At 34.1% G+C, this 14,857-nt stretch overlaps 1 protein-coding gene across 7 annotated transcripts in view; it reads right to left on the reverse strand.

The window, feature by feature from the left end:
• Positions 1–2,770: 2,770 nt before the first annotated feature.
• The window catches only part of DDX4 (DEAD-box helicase 4), a 90,032-nt gene continuing 77,945 nt past the window's right edge, over positions 2,771–14,857 (reverse strand). For all 7 annotated transcript variants that reach the window (XM_058732357.1, XM_058732356.1, XM_058732354.1 and 4 more), the window contains 4 exons: positions 5,754–5,853; positions 4,050–4,320; positions 3,790–3,900; positions 2,771–3,104 (listed from right to left, as the gene is read on the reverse strand). In XM_058732357.1, the coding sequence (XP_058588340.1) occupies positions 3,018–3,104; positions 3,790–3,900; positions 4,050–4,320; positions 5,754–5,853 (569 nt within the window). In that variant the 3' untranslated portion in view covers positions 2,771–3,017. The remainder of the gene's footprint in view (positions 3,105–3,789; positions 3,901–4,049; positions 4,321–5,753; positions 5,854–14,857) is intronic.

The following is a 14,857-nucleotide window of genomic DNA, read 5'->3' on the forward strand; positions in this document are numbered from 1 at the left end:
AGAGATAGGATATAGACAGAAGAAAGAAAACTTAGGAAAAATTATGAGACAATGTACAAAACACTTTCAGGTCCAGAAAAGAATGATCTGCTAAACACACCAACTACTAGCCAGAATTAAAAAGCCCACTCAAAAAATTTAGAAATATCAGTATCTTTTGGAGTCAATACAGTAACCCAGAAAGATAATGATATGGCGAAAAGAGCATGTTTCTTCTCCCAGAAAGAAAAAACAAAGACAAACCGAAGGGTAAAATTGCTCAAAGGTAAAACTGCTCAAAGAGACTACGATTCAAGTTTAAAGCAAATTAGTATGTGGAATGGTTTTGATCAATTTTCGTTTGACCCTGACATTTAGAATTCTTCCTGGAAACACAACAGAGATCATAAAATTGGAAAAATAAATTTAAAAAAAGGAAATCAAACTGTGTTAATTGGTCCATTCAGCAAACAATATTTTCCTCTGTTTTTCTTATTTTTTAAGTTTTTATTTATGTAAACCCTGCCTGTTGATTTCCAATTTTAGAACCAACATATAAATATAAAAGGGAAACTTTATGGTTATTAGAATAGAGTGGAAGTGTTAACTCTGGAAATGTTAATGTACAGTTTGAAGTTGATACACTGTAAAAGCGCTAACAAAGAGAAGAGAAAGGGTGACTTTACCATCACCTCACAAAGTATACTTATAACTATATTAAAATTACCCAAGAAGACTGAGGTCAGTTAAATCTTTACCTATTATACAGAAAGCCAAGAGAAATCTCAGCTTGGTGAGATAAAAATAAAACATATGATACCAACTACCAGAAATGGTGAAAGACCATTGAACATGGGATGTGAAATAGCAATTTGAAAGAAAGAGGCAGAATACTTCTTCCTATTATAAACTCTTCAATAGCATTTTCTAATCATACCTGTACCTGTTACTTTGATGTAATTTAAAGAAATCATTCAAATTTATACCTAGAAATGCAGAAAGTAATTGAACATGGGGACATTAACAGTGGGTTTGTAATGATACTGTAACTGGTACAATTTTATTTTCTTTTTTATACTGATTCAGTAATGCTATTATGGTAATTTGACAAATCATGCAAATTCAAAAATATTTTTAAAGCAATCAGGCCATGTATGACCAAAAGCTCTTTCAAGAAACAGAAAAAAGGGGCGCCTGGGTGGCTCAATCCGTTGGGTGTCCGGATTCAGCCCACGTCATAATCTCACGGTTTGTGGGTTCCAGTCCTGCATCAGGCTCTGTGATCCTGGAGCCTGCTTCAGATTCTGTGTCCCTCTCTCTCTCTCTGCCCCTCCCCTGCTTGCACACACTCTCTCTCTCAGAAATAAATAAAACATTTAAAAAAAGAAACAAACAAAAAAGACAAATGGCCTGTAAATACCCTTTGTAAACAAAACAAACTGGAGGAGAAAATTAAGACACACAGGTACTATGAGTAATGACACCAATGCTTTCCTTAATTTAACCTTTCCCAGAAATGAGATTACACAGTACATGTTAAATATTCCCCATATTTTCATTACTTGAATTTCCCTTGAGTTGTCTGTTTGTTCTTTGTGCATTCCTCTAAGGTATTCCTACATATCCACATTATCATGAACTACTCACTGATAATAATACATTGTAGTCACTGTAATCATTGTAATCATTGTCATATTTTTCTTTGTTGTTTACTCGTTAAATAAGCAACTCATCCTTTTGTGCACAAATCCTTTGGGATTTCTGACTTCTGAGTTTAAATTCAACTCTCATCCCCAATTCAAAGCTTTCATACTTAACTGTATTTTTTGTAGTTCTAACTTTTAGTAATGCACATGGAACTGATGTTGAATATGGCATGGGGTAGGTATCTAACTAATCCTAAAAACATGTGTTAAACAGACCTTCTCTTTTCATGTGTGATGCCTTAATTATAAACCAAATTCATGTAACAAGATATATGTTGAGGACATGTTGCTTTGGATATTTTAAGTTAATGATAACAAACATTTGTAATGGTTAATTTTTTGTCTCCCTAATTCTTACTTGTTCCATGTCTTAATGTTTTGGTTCATTTACTTAATGATTTATTAAGAACTACTTACATTCTAGACATATTTAAGATATATATTAGTAAATGAAAAAAAAGATTCTTTCCCTCATTGTTCTTAAAATATCAAAAAATTAATTGTGGCAAAAGTGAACAGTATTGTTTTTTGTTGATATAGTTTGAGTTCAAATAATGATTTTCACTATTTGTGTATGAATGTATATCATACATTAATATTTAATTTATGTAATACCTTGTTCACTTCATTGGTTTTACAAGGCTCAAAATTTCAAAATACAGGAGAACTATGATATGCAACAAAGAAAAATTTTAAATGCTGTTAGAAAACTAAGGGGGCAAAGTGTTTCATCCTTTATTTTCAAGGAAAGTCTGTACAGAGTAAAAACAAACATTTGTTACTTCATTGTGTACAGAGTTCACATTGCATTTAACCATTTTCATCACATATGTGATGACCTAAAGTCAAAATCACCTTCAAAGGCTTATGTCTTTTACTGTCTGTTACATGAAAATCATGTTACCATATTTCAGTGACACACTATTGCTTTAAAGCCTCCTTTTTAAGCAAAAAAAGGAGACTCAGTTTCTAAACAAAAGTTTGTCATAAATCCTACTGCTTGTTTTAGGATCAATAAACACCACACTAAGACTATGTATTTAGACATGAAACATGTTTAAAACCCCTGAAGAATACACTAGAAATAAGCAAGACATTCAGAATGCTTTAATCTTTCCAGTTAACACCATTTATATCAGTAACTGCAATGTTGTTAATTTTTAGTATTTCACATAACTAGTCAGCAAGAATTTTTTTTTAAGGGTAGGAATAAGAACAGAAGGACAGAAGATAATAGAGTGTCAGGTTTTGCACTTCTGTTAAACTCAAAAATCAAAACTATTTTCTTCTCTGCATCAAAACTGTACCACAAACTTGAAGGATGTTTTAGCTTTAATCCCATGACTCATCGTCTACTGGATTGGGAGCTTGTGAAGAAGAAAACCCTGCTGTGTTCAAAGTATTCTTGCCCTGGTAATTCTTTAAAAAGAAAGAAAGAAAGAAAGATTTAATTTTATGATATCTCTCAAATTACATTCCCAGACTCAGAGAAGGTACTCAAACTTCCCACCATGTTTTCCCAAAAAATATAAAAGACTGGATTCTCACTAAATTTAATCCATTTGATAAAGGCCCATATGAACCTGGGTAGTCTAAATTACACAAAATATTTCAAGAAAATCTTTCTTTAATCAGTAGTTTTGGCAGATGGAAAAACTGAAAGCTCTATACCTTAATAAATAAGCATAAATATTTAATGGTTAGTGCATTCACTGTTGCTGTATAAAAGTGGTGCTGCCTATAAACAGACACATCAAAAAGGACATGCAACTCACTATCTCTAGTATTCTGTCTTACTTAATAATACTGTCAGAACTCTAAAAACAAGGAATTCTTACAGGAAATTCAGAAGAATCCAAAGGAGCTGTAAATGCCAGCAAATTTGAGAAAGGAGGGATGTTTGAGCGTGAATTGAAAGGTTATATTATTCCTCACTTTTAAGACCAAAAATACATACATACATAAAACTTTAAGAAATATTAAACTTTTAAGTATAAAAAATGACAAGATAATTATTAAACGTTATTGTTACTTCACAATATTAACTACAACATTCACAAAGAGTAACTGGAAGCCAAGTTCTAAATTTTTCCCCTCAACTAACCTTTCTAGTATCAACTGATGCAAATACATTTCCTCTTGCACTACCACTGAAGGCAGGAACATATGTACTAAAGGCAATTTCTTCCAACCATGCAGGAACATCCTGTTGAGCCTAAAAAAAGAAATTATTAACTTCATATTCAATATGCATCTAGTCTCAAAGATTATAGCAGTTTACTTTTCCTCAATATACATAGATATACAAGGTCTACTTTCAATGATAGAATAATATCCATTCAGTTTTAAACATTTAAAACTTACATCTGACAGTACTTTCACTAAAGGCTGTGCCAAATGGTTATCTGATTCAGGATCAAAAAAGGAAATAGCTCTGCCAGTATTTCCACAACGACCAGTACGTCCAATTCGATGAACATATTCATCAATGGTAGAAGGAAGATCAAAATTGATAACATGTTGAACATTTTCAATATCCAGCCCCCTGGCAGCTACTGAAGTAGCAACAAGAACTGGGCACTTTCCACAGCGAAAATCTCCCAGAGCTTGCTCTCTCTCTCTCTGTTCTCGGTCACTAGAAATCAAAGAAAGCATGTGTCAGGACAGCTCTTAAAAAATTATTACAGTGGGGGTGTCTAGGTGTCTGAGTCGGTTAAGTGTTTGACTCTGGATTTCTGCTCAGGTCATGATCTCACGGTTCATGATTTTGAGCCCCACATCAGGCTCTGCACTGACAGTACAGAGCCTACTTGGGATTCTCTCTCCACCCCCCTCTCTCTGGCCCTTTCCTGCTCACATGTGCTCTCTCTCTCTAAAATTAATAAACATTAAAAAAATTACTACAATGAACCATTCAAGTTCAACATGTTTTCAGTAACAGTAAAAATAGCAGCAATCAACATTGCTATCTACTTCTTACATACCAGGTATTATACTAATTTTTTTCAAGCCATCATTTTATTTAATTCTCACAGTAATACTTTGAGGGTGGAACAATTATCCTCATTTGCACATGAAGTAAGGTAACAAAGGTAGTACAGAGTGCTACAACACAAATTTAGGTCAGACAAACAAACATCAGGGTATCTGAGCGGCTGTCAGTTAAGCATCTGACTTCAGCTCAGGTCATGATCTCACATTTCTTGAGTTTGAACTCCACACTGGACTCTCTGCTGTCAATGTGGAGCCTGCTTTGGATCCTCTGTCCTCCTCCCTCTCTGTCCCTCCCCCACTTGTGCGCTCTCTCTCTCAAAAAATAAACTTTAAAAAAAAAATTTTTTTTTTTTTAATTTTTTTTTCAACGTTTTTTATTTATTTTTGGGACAGAGAGAGACAGAGCATGAACGGGGGAGGGGCAGAGAGAGAGGGAGACACAGAATCGTAAACAGGCTCCAGGCTCCGAGCCATCAGCCCAGAGCCTGACGCGGGGCTCGAACTCACGGACTGCGAGATCGTGACCTGGCTAAAGTCGGACGCTTAACCGACTGCGCCACCCAGGCGCCCCTAAAAAAAAAATTTTTAACAAGTGTGACAAACATTAAATCTCACCTATTAATCTCGTACTTGTCTTGACAATACACAACTATTTGATTAGAATGTTTTCTCAAAAAAATTGTTTAAGTATAATCTCAGAATTCTGTATATTCATTAGTATTTCAGATCCATGAGTAAAGTGTCAATGAAGTTGTGCTCATATGACATTTTTATGCACTTCAATAAAAAATTTCAAGCAAGAGAAAGATTGGATTCAGCAGAAGAGAAAAACTTACTGAGTTCTCTTGAGAAGTTACCACTCCTCATGATGAGGAGTCCAAGACAAACCTTTAACTCACCCATCCCCACCTCTTAGTTCTTATAAAAACTTAAAATGACTAACAGTTTAGATCTTGAGAATTCTGAATCCCAATCTTAGGATTATGTTATGTCAGTTACACGCACTGCTATTTCTTAGCAAATGACAAATACAAGTGTCACCTCCCTACTATGAAATCGTATTAATCTACTCACCCATGAATACTTGTTGTTGATATTTTTTCTTGACAAAGGAAAGTAGCAATAAAATCTGCTTTTTTCTTAGTCTCAACAAAAACCATAGTTCTTTCATCACCTACAAGACAATGAAACAGTGATAAACACAGAAACTATGAAATTAGGAAAAGGAAAAAAAAGCCAGGAGGTATTAGTAGGAAATAGTCTCATCCATCACTGTATTCCCAAGACCAAGACCAGGCCTGGTAGGTAACAGCAGCCCAAATATTTCCTGAATGAATGAATGTCAAAGATAAAGTATCAGAACTGTTTTCTACTTTAGGGACTAAAAAAATGAGCTTGCCCTTTGCCCTCCCAGGCCAACACCAAAAAGCTGACTAAGGGCAAGATAAATGGTATCTACCTGCCAACTTTTGGCAGTTCCAAATTCATCTCAGGACCTTCATTTCCCACTCATTAAATTAATGCCTTTGCTCCTTACCTCCCAAGATAATCCAATCTTGCATTCTGCCTTGATTGCCCAATTTATAAGGCATCCAACCCAAGGCTGACAAATTCTGCGACATTCTGTGTTTCAACATTCTCTGTTAATTCAAACCCTTTTATTTCCAAGGTATTATTTATCAAAAAAACTAAGTGGCTTTATCCTAGGATTTTATGAGTCAAAAATATTTACCAGTTAGCTTAAAGAATTTAATTGGTAGAACTTCAAGCATGAGCCAGAGATTTTTTCACACAAGGAATCTCCCTATGTTGGAGAGGAAAGAAGGTAACTTATAGCCTTAACGGAAAGAAGACTGTATTACTGTTCATAATTCTTCTCCCTCATTTCCCTATTAGTTGGCTTCATTTATTCAACAAATATTTAGTGCCTAAGAGATGCCAGTCACTATTCCAGGTGTTGGAAATACTGCAAAGAAAACAAAGCCCCTGCTCTCATTGTGGAGATGCAAATAATAATTATGCAATAAGCCCTAAAATGGAAAAAAAAAACCCACAAGGATAAATAGAGTCCCAAGAGGGCTACTTTAGATGTACCCTTTTTAATTAGATGACATCTAAGTAGAACTAAGAATAAAATAATAAACTACTGAGATACTTGGGGAAGAACATCAAGGCACAGGGAAGGACAAATATAAAGGAAAGGCTAAGAGACATGGGAGTTATGTGCTAACACACACACACACACACACACACACACACAGGGGCCCTCATGTGACCCCTACATTTTGGGTAGAGGGAACAGCAAGTAACAAGGCTATGAGGGAGAAACGTGCTTGGCACGTGTGAGGAACAGCAATGAGGAGTCTGGCTGGAGTAGGGTGAGCAAGAGACAGCAGAACATGAAGACAGAGAAGTAATGGCAGCTGTGTCACACAGAGTCGTGAAGGCCATTGAAAAAAAACTTCTTCATTTTGAGAAGGGAAGCCACTAAGTTTTGAACAAAGAAGTGACAAGATCTGGTGTTTGTTTTAACTAAGGACTTAACGGATTCTGAATAAATTCTGATGTTAGAACCAAAACGATTTTGCTAACAGAAATGATATATGCAGTTAAAGAAAGAAATGAAGGCGGACTCCCAAGACTGTGTCTGAGTAACTGGAAAAACAGAACTAACATTAACTGAAATAGGAGATCTATAAGAAAAAAAGGCTCAGAGGTGGTGTTTCATTAACTCTCAGACCTGTTAAAAATCAAGCAGAAAACTCAAAGGGCAAGTGATTCCTACAGTAATAAATCAGTTAAATCTTCGAGATATAGTCATTTTCATATTATTAGAATAGTGATTTTTTATCAATTATTTTTCCACAGTTTTGGAAGTCACCCAATAAGATGCCCAAAGCCAAAACTGATACAACTGATAGTATCAAGTACTTAACACTCTTGAGCAACTTAAGCCCTGATCTCTTTTCTTGGTTTTCAGTATGAATCCCAGTGGCAATAAGAATTTAACTCTGACTTTCTCTAGAATTCTTCCTAATGATTTTGTATTTGTTCTAGTTCAGACAATAGGTCATACTACCACTGGTGATAGCAATAATTGCAAATTTAGCTTTATGATCAGACCATTCAGTGATCTCTATAAACAGATGAATTATAAATCTCTATTCTGTTGAGTGAGAAGTGATGGAGTATCCATTTTGTTAGTCCATTGTGAGCTAAGTAAAAATCAACTAAGAATCTAAAAATAATTCTAATAGATTCTACTATTCTCCTAATAGAATAGTAGCTAGATTGCAATTCTCTGTATTTCTGGGGTCATTCTTAACCCCAGAAAGTTAAGTGGTAGAACTGTGGCTTAAAGCGGTAGAACTAAAGCACTTTATGTGTAATTCAGAAAGGATTTTTTTATTATATGTAATAATTATGTTAATACCTTGTGGAGAATATTAAAAAATTAAATTACAACATCTCTTAAAGCCTCTTTAAAAAGCCTCACACCTGTCAGAATGGCTAAAATCAAAACCAAAAGAAACAACAGGTATTGGTAAAGATGCGGAGAAAAAGGAACCTTCTTTCACCATTGGTGGGAATGCAAACTCGTGCAGCCACTGTGAAAAACAGTATGGAGTATGGAGGTTGCTCAAAAAATTAAAAATAGGACTACCCTACAATCCATTAATTGTACTACTGGGTATTTACCCACAAATTACAGAAATACTAATTCAAAAGGATACATGTACCCCTATGCTTATTGCAGCATTATTTACAATATCCAAACTATGGAAGCAACTCAAGTTGTACATTGATTAATGGATAAAGAAGATGTGGTATATACATACCATGGAATACTATTCATCCATAAAAAAGGAATCTTGCCATTTGCAATGACGTGGAAGGAGCTAATGAGTATAATGCTAAGCCGAATAAGACAGAGAAAGACTAATACTATGTGATCTCACTCATATGTGGAATTTAAGAAACAAAACAAACAAGCTAAGGGGGAAAAAAAAGAGGAAAAAAAAATCAAGAAGGACTCTTAACTACAGAGAAAAGAATGATGGTTACCAGAGGGGAAGTAGGTGGGGAATGAATGGGTGAAATAGGTGACTGGGATTAAAGAATACACTTACTATTATGGAAAAAAAAAAAAAAAGTAAATAAATAAAATAAGGGAGGATAAAGGAACACAAAGGGAGATAAGGTATCTATACTTCACTCAAACTGACACAACACAGACAACAGTACTGACACACTGTGATTATTTATGTGCAGTGTAATGCCTTGAGAGCAACCACTAACAAAGCTATGCTAAGATATACTTAAAAACTCAAAAAAGTAGGAAAATCAAAACTGAATTCTAAAAAACATTCTAGGAAGACAACAACAGAGAAATGAGAAACAGAAGGAACAAAAAGAAGATAGAAATGGTTAAATAATAGACTCTTAAATATAGAGAACAGAGCTACTGGAGGGGTTGTGGGCTGGGGGATGGGCTAAATGGGTAAGGGACATTAAGGAAAACACTTGCTGGGATGAGCATTGGGTGTTATATGTAGGGGATGAATCACTAGATTCTACTTCTGAAATTATTGCTCTATATGCTAAGTAACTTGGACAAAAATTTAAAAATAACTAAAAATAAGAAATAAAAAAGAAAAAAAATAGGCAAATGTCATGGACGAATCTGAACTTAGTCCTTTTCAGAGTCTTGTAAAATCAAACCTAACTTCTTCATGTTTACTGGCACACATAAAAATAAATGTTCTATGGCACAAGCATTAAAAAAAATGAAATGATTAAGCTCTAACCTCTAATAATTGCAATGAACCTAAATGGTATAAATTTAACAATTAAAAGGAATAAAATTGACAGAAGGACTAAGAACCAAAAATACAAGTATATCCATACCATGGAATACTCCTCAGCAATACAAAGAAATCAACCACTGACACAACAACTTGATGACCTTAAGGGCATTACAGCGAAAGGAAAAACCCATTTCAAAGGTCACATATGCATGATTCCATTTACATAGTATTTTTGAAATTATAATATTATAAAGATGAAAAACAGATTAGTGGTTGTGAGGACATAGGGATAGGCAGTGAGGGTAGGAGTGGTGGGTATGCTATAAAAACAGCACAAGGGATATCTTTGTGGTGAGGTAGTAGCTCTCGATGTTGATGTTGGTGGTAATTACACAAATGCACTCAGGTAGCAAAATGGCAGAGAACTATACATATACACTGTACCAGTACCAATTTCTGCAAAAGTGATGGTAAATCTGAATAACTACCCAGACTATCTAGAATACAACCCAGAACAAGTAGAAAATATGAAAATGAGGTTACAAAATATGGAGGACAGAACAAGATCTAATATTATCTAATTACTGCTGCAGAAGGAGAAAATAGGAAGAGGGGAGAAGCAAAACTAGAAAAAAAAATAAATTATAAAAGTCTATTAAAGCATCTTTTAAAAAGTGTCTTATAGGTCTATCAAATTAATTCTGATTTGGTTTACTGAGTTAAATAAAACAGAAAAATAATTTACAGAAGCAAACATTCCTAAAATTCCGAGAGAATAACAAAACTGAATTTCTAAAACTGAACTGTTTTTGAAAAAAAATCTTCCTACAGGAATTAAATCTGAAACATTTAAGATGACAAGTACACATAAGTGAAATCTTTGATAAACTCAAGACTAATTTAATAACTTCAGTTTAAAAAAAACACACATCTTTTCTCTGATTTATCAGTTTTAAGCATAATACAAACACCTTATTTTAGTTGGGTTTTCCTTAGCCTATGTAGGTTAGCCACCCAAATAAGCTAATATTCTCCATAATGTTTAAGAGCATAACAACATAGGGCCTCAGTCGATTAAGGTCCAGCTTTGACTCAGGTTATGATCTCATGGTTTGTGGGTTCTAGCCCCACGTCAAGTTCTGTGCTGACAGCTCTAAGCATGAAGTAGAGCTCTAAGCTCTACTTCAAATTCTGTCTCCCTTTCTCTCTGTCCCCACACACTTACACTCTCTCAAAAATAAAAAAAAAAATTTTAAAGACTTAAAAGTATAAAAACAAGCTTGTGTTCAGTAAATTGATTCATTATTCAACAGTATTTATATTTTGCATAATGTCATCCTGAAAATAATATCCAACATCTTCAGCTTTAGGTAACTTAAAAGAGTAGATTATATTGAGTAAATTAGTGATCACTAGAATTCTCACATATTAATTACTAAACCTAATTTCATGTTCTTTTGCTTATTTTTCATATGCAATATCTTTGAGGCATGTTAATAAACATGTTCATTTTTGCCACTTAAAAATTTGCAGCACTTTCATACTTTAACAAAGTGTGCCATAAAAAAGTAGTATAAAAAGTTCATGAGGGGCACCTGGGTGGCTCTGTCAGTTAAGCATCCGACTTTGGCCCAGGTCATGATCTCACTGTTGGTGAGTCCGAGCCCTGCGTCAAGCTCTGCGCTGACAGCTCAGAGCCTGCAGCCTGTTGCGGATTCTGTGTCTCCCTCTCTCTCTGCCCTTCCTCTGCTTGTGCATGCTCGCTCGCTCTCTCTGTCAAAAAATAAACACTAAAAAAAAAAAGGTGAAAAAAAAGTTCATGAGCTCTGGTAGTCAGCTACAACACTTATGTCTGACATCTCTCAAATGCCCATTCCTGCCTCCAGTTTCCTCTATGAAACAGAAGTTACTATGGTTAAAAGTTATAATTAACATAAGTGAGACTATAGAAGGAGTAATAAAAACAGAAATAGAAACTGTATGTGCTTTTGTTTTGAAGGAAAAAAAAAAAGAGTAGTTTTTCCCTACTGTAGTAGCTCTCAAAATTTTGGTCTGTGGCCCCATTAAATTCTTAAATTCTTATATTATTGACAATCCCAAACACTTTCAGTTATTAAATTTACCATATTAAAACTTAAAACCAAGAAAAAATTGAAATACTTATTGGCATGTATATTATGTTAAAATAAATAATTCTCAGTATAATAATGAAAACTGTTCTACCTCAGCGATCCTACGAGAAGGTCTTAGGGGACCCGGGGAACACTCATTTTGTCCTAAACTGAAGTGTCAGTTTACTCCAGAAAATAACTTACAGCTATTTTCAGTAATTACAGTATTAAAGTTTATTCTTTCTTTTCCTTGTAATCAGCTTATATAGCAGAGACTGTGCTGACTTTATTATGTTTTTTGGTTATTTAAAGGAAAAAAAAACAGCAAAAGCACTATATTTATGAAAGAGCTATGGTTCTTAACAATCATGTTACCTTCTATATTTATTTTTAAAGGTTTTATTGTCACTTAATTAAACTGGCAACCAAGTACTGTTTCTCAGCCACCAATGATCCCACACTAACCCAATGTTCAACTCTCCTCTGACAACTCTTGATTCTGCCTTTCTAAAAATGAACCATAAATTAAGAAAAAAAAATCCATCTAAACTATCATTGTGATTTCTCAGAAAACACCAGGAAAAGCACAAAAGTTTGTTATCTCACCTTAAAAAATAAAAGAGAGGCTAAAAATAATTAGGCTTGTTTGATGTGTTACTATTTTTAAGAGTTGAATGGCAACAGTTGTCAAGTCAGAACAGATATTAAACTTCCTCTAGGTTAAAAAGCATAGGTAAGATGTAGACTTTATGGAAATACTTTCAAAATGTATACCTTCTGGGAAGTCCCTGGAGATGTATAAATGCCCATATGTTTACACCTACAGGAGAAACATTGACTAAAATACTTAGGAAATAACTCTCTAGAGTTTTTCTGTATTGATCAGAGGGTTAGAGACACAGTGCCTAATACAACAGCATAGTGTTGCCAGTCATAATTTCACTTATTATTTAAAATGTTTATATTTAGGGGTGCCTGCGTGGCTCAGTCAGTTGAGCGTCCAACTCCTGATTTCAGCTCAGGTCTTGATCCCAGGGTCGTGGGATTGAGCCCTGCATGGGACTCTGCACTGAGTGTGGAGCCTGCCTAAGAATCTCTCTCTCCCCACTCTGCCCCTCTCCCCTGGCTCCCGTGCTCTTTCTCGAGGGCACTTGTTGGGATGACCATTGTGTATTGTATGTAAGCCAGTTGGACAATAAATTATATTCATTAAATAAGTAAATATATATAAAATAATTTTTTTAATTAAAAGAAATAGTTCACTTCTTAATTTTAATCTAGCACCTTCTAGGCTAGTGGTTCTCAAATGGGATGTACACCAGACTCACATGTGGCATTCTGTATAAATACAGAAAAGTAGATCCTATTTGCACTTACTCAATCTTTTTACCAGATGTTCTTGGTATGAAAAATTAGACCTACCCTATTTTTATAAATCAGATGTAACATTTACATAGTGCTTTGAAAATAGGCTTATCATTATCATTAGAGACATTTCATTAGAGACATCATCATTTAGACATTCATCTAAAATTTCTTAGAAATGACTTTATTACCTTTATTTTGCAATGCCACAGAAACAACCAAATTTCCTTACTACTAGCATTATTCTTATTATAAACCCTCATTAAATCTTTCATTTTCAATAATGATCACTAATAAATTAACCAGGATCATTAAGTCTTTGTTAACTATATAGTTTTTGTTTTCTCTTGATACTTTCCCAAAGGCTATACTATGAGCCAGATAGCAGAGTTTGTATATTTGTGCCTCTATCAAGCACTTCTAACTACTGATATTAAAAAAAAATAGTCTAGGGTAGAAGGTTCTAAGTGGACAATGTTTTAATAACTTTTAGATCCTATCACTGGACAAGCAGAATTTATAGGACTAGTTCAGAAGCAGAAAGAATCATGAAAGTCTAACAGATGCAGTGGAACAAGAATTAATTACATGAAAAATCAGGTGAAACTTTAGAAGATAGGAACTCACTAAAGCTGCTATGTATTACAGTTGTAATATGACTCAGAGAGTTTCCCAGACTTAATTTCCTATCTAAGCAAATAATGGAGACTTTTAAAAGTTCAATGTCAGATTTCTTATGAAAACTTCCAGATAGAAGTTAATTTTGTGATCTTATTATTCAATATCGTTTGGCTCTAGATGTGCAAAACAAACTCAAAGAGGCCTATATTGTTAATAGTCTTGCTGCGTCTATGCAAATAAGCCTAAGAGAATGAGACCAGCCTTTCTGTGACCAAGAATAATCTCTGAGATTGTTGTCATCATGAGAGGATATAGCTGTCAGGAAAAACTGTGAAAGACTTTGAAATAACCAAGAAAAATTACCATCTAGCACACCCTTCATGGTTATGTGACTTTTACTCTATTTTTTCTGTTATACCTCTATTGCAACTGATAGCAATGCAAATGATTTTTATCAATAAAAAAAAAATGAAGTTGCCCCTCAAATATAACTGATTACTGCTTTGTGGATATTGACCAGTTTTACATTTATTTGTAAATTTATTTGGGCTTTCCTAATATCCTACACATACGTGTTCTTTGAATTGCTCAAAGTAGCTATAACATCTTACTAGTTCTCCTAATAATTAATGAGCTCAATAAAATGTTTGATACATGTTCAACTAAAATTAAATTATGAGGGGACCTAGGTGGCTTAGTCGGTTAACCGTCTGTCTCCTGATTTCGGCTCAGGTCATGATCTCATGGTTCATGAGATCAAGCCCCGCACAGGGCTTTGTATTGAAAGTGCTGTCTCTTACTCTCTCTCTCAAAATAAGTACACATTTAAAAAATTAAATTATGAAAAAGGCAGCTGGTTATACTACTATAAAATAATTATACCTATACATTTTAAAGGCACAGGGGATAGGCTAGCAGATTTACCTTAAAAAGTAGAAAAAACAAATTATATGAACAAATATATGTAAAACTTGAGGATATACTGAATGGATATTCCATGCAGATTAAAAAAATACATACATACATAAATTATAAAAACAATTAACTCTAAACTGCAGAACATTTAACAGTTTAAATAATACAGGAGTATACAATAGTGCTCATACAGTGACTTCAAAGATTTCTCAAAGGCAAACCAGCACTTCTGAAAACTCTCATTAGAATTATTCTCAAATAATCTTTATTGCACAAATTCATACATAAAAAATCTTAAGGTTTTATAAATCTTAACATTTATACTAAAAATGTTCTAACTTCAGCAAAACTACATATT

Source organism: Neofelis nebulosa, chromosome 1, assembly GCF_028018385.1.
Source record: "Neofelis nebulosa isolate mNeoNeb1 chromosome 1, mNeoNeb1.pri, whole genome shotgun sequence".
NCBI classification, from domain to species: Eukaryota; Metazoa; Chordata; class Mammalia; order Carnivora; family Felidae; genus Neofelis; species Neofelis nebulosa.